General features: G+C 46.0%; 1 protein-coding gene across 1 annotated transcript in view; it reads right to left on the reverse strand.

Moving 5' to 3' along the window:
• Positions 1 to 1,696: 1,696 nt before the first annotated feature.
• Positions 1,697 to 3,275, reverse strand: part of LOC134437378 (endothelin-1 receptor-like) — an 8,430-nt gene continuing 6,851 nt past the window's right edge. Inside the window, exons 6-8 of the mRNA XM_063186871.1 lie at positions 3,157 to 3,275; positions 2,088 to 2,196; positions 1,697 to 1,847 (exon numbers count right to left, since the gene is read on the reverse strand). The exon at positions 3,157 to 3,275 is cut by the window's right edge and continues 15 nt beyond it. Of these exons, the coding sequence (XP_063042941.1) occupies positions 1,767 to 1,847; positions 2,088 to 2,196; positions 3,157 to 3,275 (309 nt within the window). The 3' untranslated portion in view covers positions 1,697 to 1,766. The remainder of the gene's footprint in view (positions 1,848 to 2,087; positions 2,197 to 3,156) is intronic.

A 3,275-nucleotide genomic window follows, 5' to 3' on the forward strand; every position in this document is an offset into this window, starting at 1 on the left:
CAATACACCAACTTGACTTGCCTCACTCGCTCACATACATGTAACACACACACAGACACAGAAACACACACACAGACACACACACACACACACACACACACACACACACACACACACACACACACACACACACACACACACACACACACACACACACACACACACACACACACACACACACACACACACACACACACACACACACACACACATGTGAGGCATGCACAGTCAATCCCATTAAGTCAGAGCATTTGAAGTTAATAAAACGTTTTTTCCTTTCATTTACTCTCTCTCTCACTCTCTCTCTCTCTCTCTCTCTCTCTCTCTCTCTCTCTCTCTCTCTCTCTCTCTCTCTCTCTCTCTCTCTCTCTCTCTTTCACAAACACACACACATACACACAAACAATTACCAATTATCCCATTAAGTCGCTGCATTTGAAGTTAATGAAACTGCTCCCTCACACAGACTAATAAACTCGTACACACACGAACCAATGTGGTTTGAAGGTTCCTTTGCCTGAACAAGATTCATATCCGTGATATGAAACCACTGGAGCCACTTCAGAGCTTTAACGGCGTGTAAGTTGTTTTACTGCATTTTCCCCTGCAGTCAGTGGTCTCTCTCTCTCTCTCTTTGTCTTTCTTTCTTTCTTTCTTTCTTTCTTTCTTTCTCTCTCTCTCTCTCTCTCTCTCTCTCTCTCTCTCTCTCTCTCTCTCTCTCTCTCTCTCTCTCTCTCTCTCTCTCTATCTCTCTCTCACACACACACACATACACACAAAGACAGGGAGAGGGAGAGAGACTGTGTGTGTGTGTGCATGTGTGCACACATGTACGTTTTTGTAGTTGATATTCCCCAGTTAGGGTAATTAGGCATCATGTGTAGACTATCTTCAGCTTTCCCAGAGTTCTTCATGTCGTAAAAATGTCGTTCCAATCAAAGACGTGCGCATGTCGCGGTTGTTACGCAGATCTTACTGCTCCTACTGTGGAGAAGTGTTGTTCATCTCTGACATCTGACACACCACACACACACACACACACACACACACACACACACACACACACACACACACACACACACACACACACACACACACACACACACACACACACACACACTGAACAACATCCCAAAAAGACCACCCTGAGGCCAATTTTAGGTTTTAGTTATTTTAAGCTTTAATTTCTTATACATTTTATATTAAAGAAATGTTAAAATGAGCATTTATTATTTTAGTTGAACCCCCTAACCCCCCCCCCCCCCCACACACACACACACACACACACACACACACACACACACACACACACACACACACACACACACACACACACACACACACACACACACACACACACACACACACCGCTGCATCCAGTGACGTATACAAAACAGTCCGGGTGGGACTGGATTGTGTGTATCAGTACCCCTATATACCAACACATTAACACGTGTCACACACACACACACACACACACACACACACACACACACACACACACACACACACACACACACACACACACACACACACACACACACACACACACACACACACACACACACACTGCATCCAGTGAAGTAGAGGCATTTTCAGGGTAGGAAGGCCTTGTGTATTTATACACCCAAATACTAACCTACACACACACACACACACACACACACACACACACACACACACACACACACACACACACACACACACACACACACGCATACACACACACATACACACACACTGCATCCAGTGAAGTAGAGGCGTTCTCAGGGTAGGAAGGCCTTGCGTGTCTGAGGATTGGAGTCCACATGGGTCCTACTGGGTAAGCACCAACAGCAGAGACAAGACTAAGACAGGAAACCAGAGGCACGCACACACACACACACACACACACACACACACACACACACACACACACACACACACACACACACACACACACACACACACACACACACACACACACACACACACACACACACACACACACACGGGAGACAGAAAAACGTACATGAGGTCATAATGAATCATATACAATATAGACGACAGGTATGTTGTGCATGTGTGCGTAGGCCTTAGGTACCTACCCTGAAGCAGTTTTTGAATTTCTTGCTGACGAAGTAGAGGATGATGGGATTGATACAGGAGTTGACTGTGGCCAGGTTCACACTTAGATAGTCCAGCACCAGGAGGAAGCTGAAATCACCAGGGAAACAACAACAACAAATGACTATTAACGATCTACTTCCATTGAAAAATAGTTTTCCTTGATCCTTTTGTAATACAGAGGGTCACCCCCCTAGTATATGTAGGCCTACATGCTGTGCCTGCAAGTGGTGTGCCACTTCCTATGACTTTGTTTCGCATTCACAGAAACAATACAGAAGAGTCTGTACACTTTACGTTACTTTGAAAAGGCTTAACCTACTTGGGTTTATGCCCGTCCATAGATGTACGGCTCTTTTTCTAAAATCATGTTGAGTACATTTTCTTTCACAGGTTTTCCAAACAAGTGGTGGATGGTGGCACAAAACCTCCATTACCCTATAGACAAAGAATGCCATAGTAGAGTAAGTTATGTTAAAACCCGCCCATCCAATGTAAACGAGTGTGCTCAAAATTCAGTCTCCTAAGGGGGCGTTGTCCCTTCTTCTTCTTCTCTTTTTGTGGTGTTTGCACAAGACGTGCGGTACCGCCATCTACAGCGCTAAGGGGACTCCATTTATTCTCAACCTCAAGACTCCGAAGGTCTCCTAATCTAAGGTCTCCTAAGGGGGCGTTCACCCGACGTAAAGTGGATACCGGAAAAGAACCCACCTGATTTATCTCGCTCTCATATACAATTCTCTGCTATAGCTATCAGCTGGTTGCTACTCTCGTATACACACAGAGCTGGCGGAGGGACCCAATCAGAGATGCCTCATTTTTGCATCACGGATATCCATGAGAAAGACGGGAAAACACAGTGTGTGTGTGTGTGTGTGTATGTGTGTGTGTGTGTGTGTGTGTGTGTGTGTGTCTGTGTGTGTGTGTGGTCTCATACTTGAGTAGGTCACAGCGGTGTGTGTCCGAGGGGCTGTAGTTCAGTGTGTGTGTGTGTGTGTGTGTGTGTGTGTGTGTGTGTGTGTGTGTGTGTGTGTGTGTGTGGTCTCGTACTTGAGTAGGTCACAGCGGTGTGTGTCCGTGGGGCTGTAGTTGAGTTTCTTCAGCATGCGGCTGAGGTGCAGGGGGAACCAGCACAGAGCGAAGATCACCACCAGACTGAACACCGCCTT

Source organism: Engraulis encrasicolus, chromosome 21, assembly GCF_034702125.1.
Source record: "Engraulis encrasicolus isolate BLACKSEA-1 chromosome 21, IST_EnEncr_1.0, whole genome shotgun sequence".
Lineage (NCBI taxonomy): Eukaryota > Metazoa > Chordata > Actinopteri > Clupeiformes > Engraulidae > Engraulis > Engraulis encrasicolus.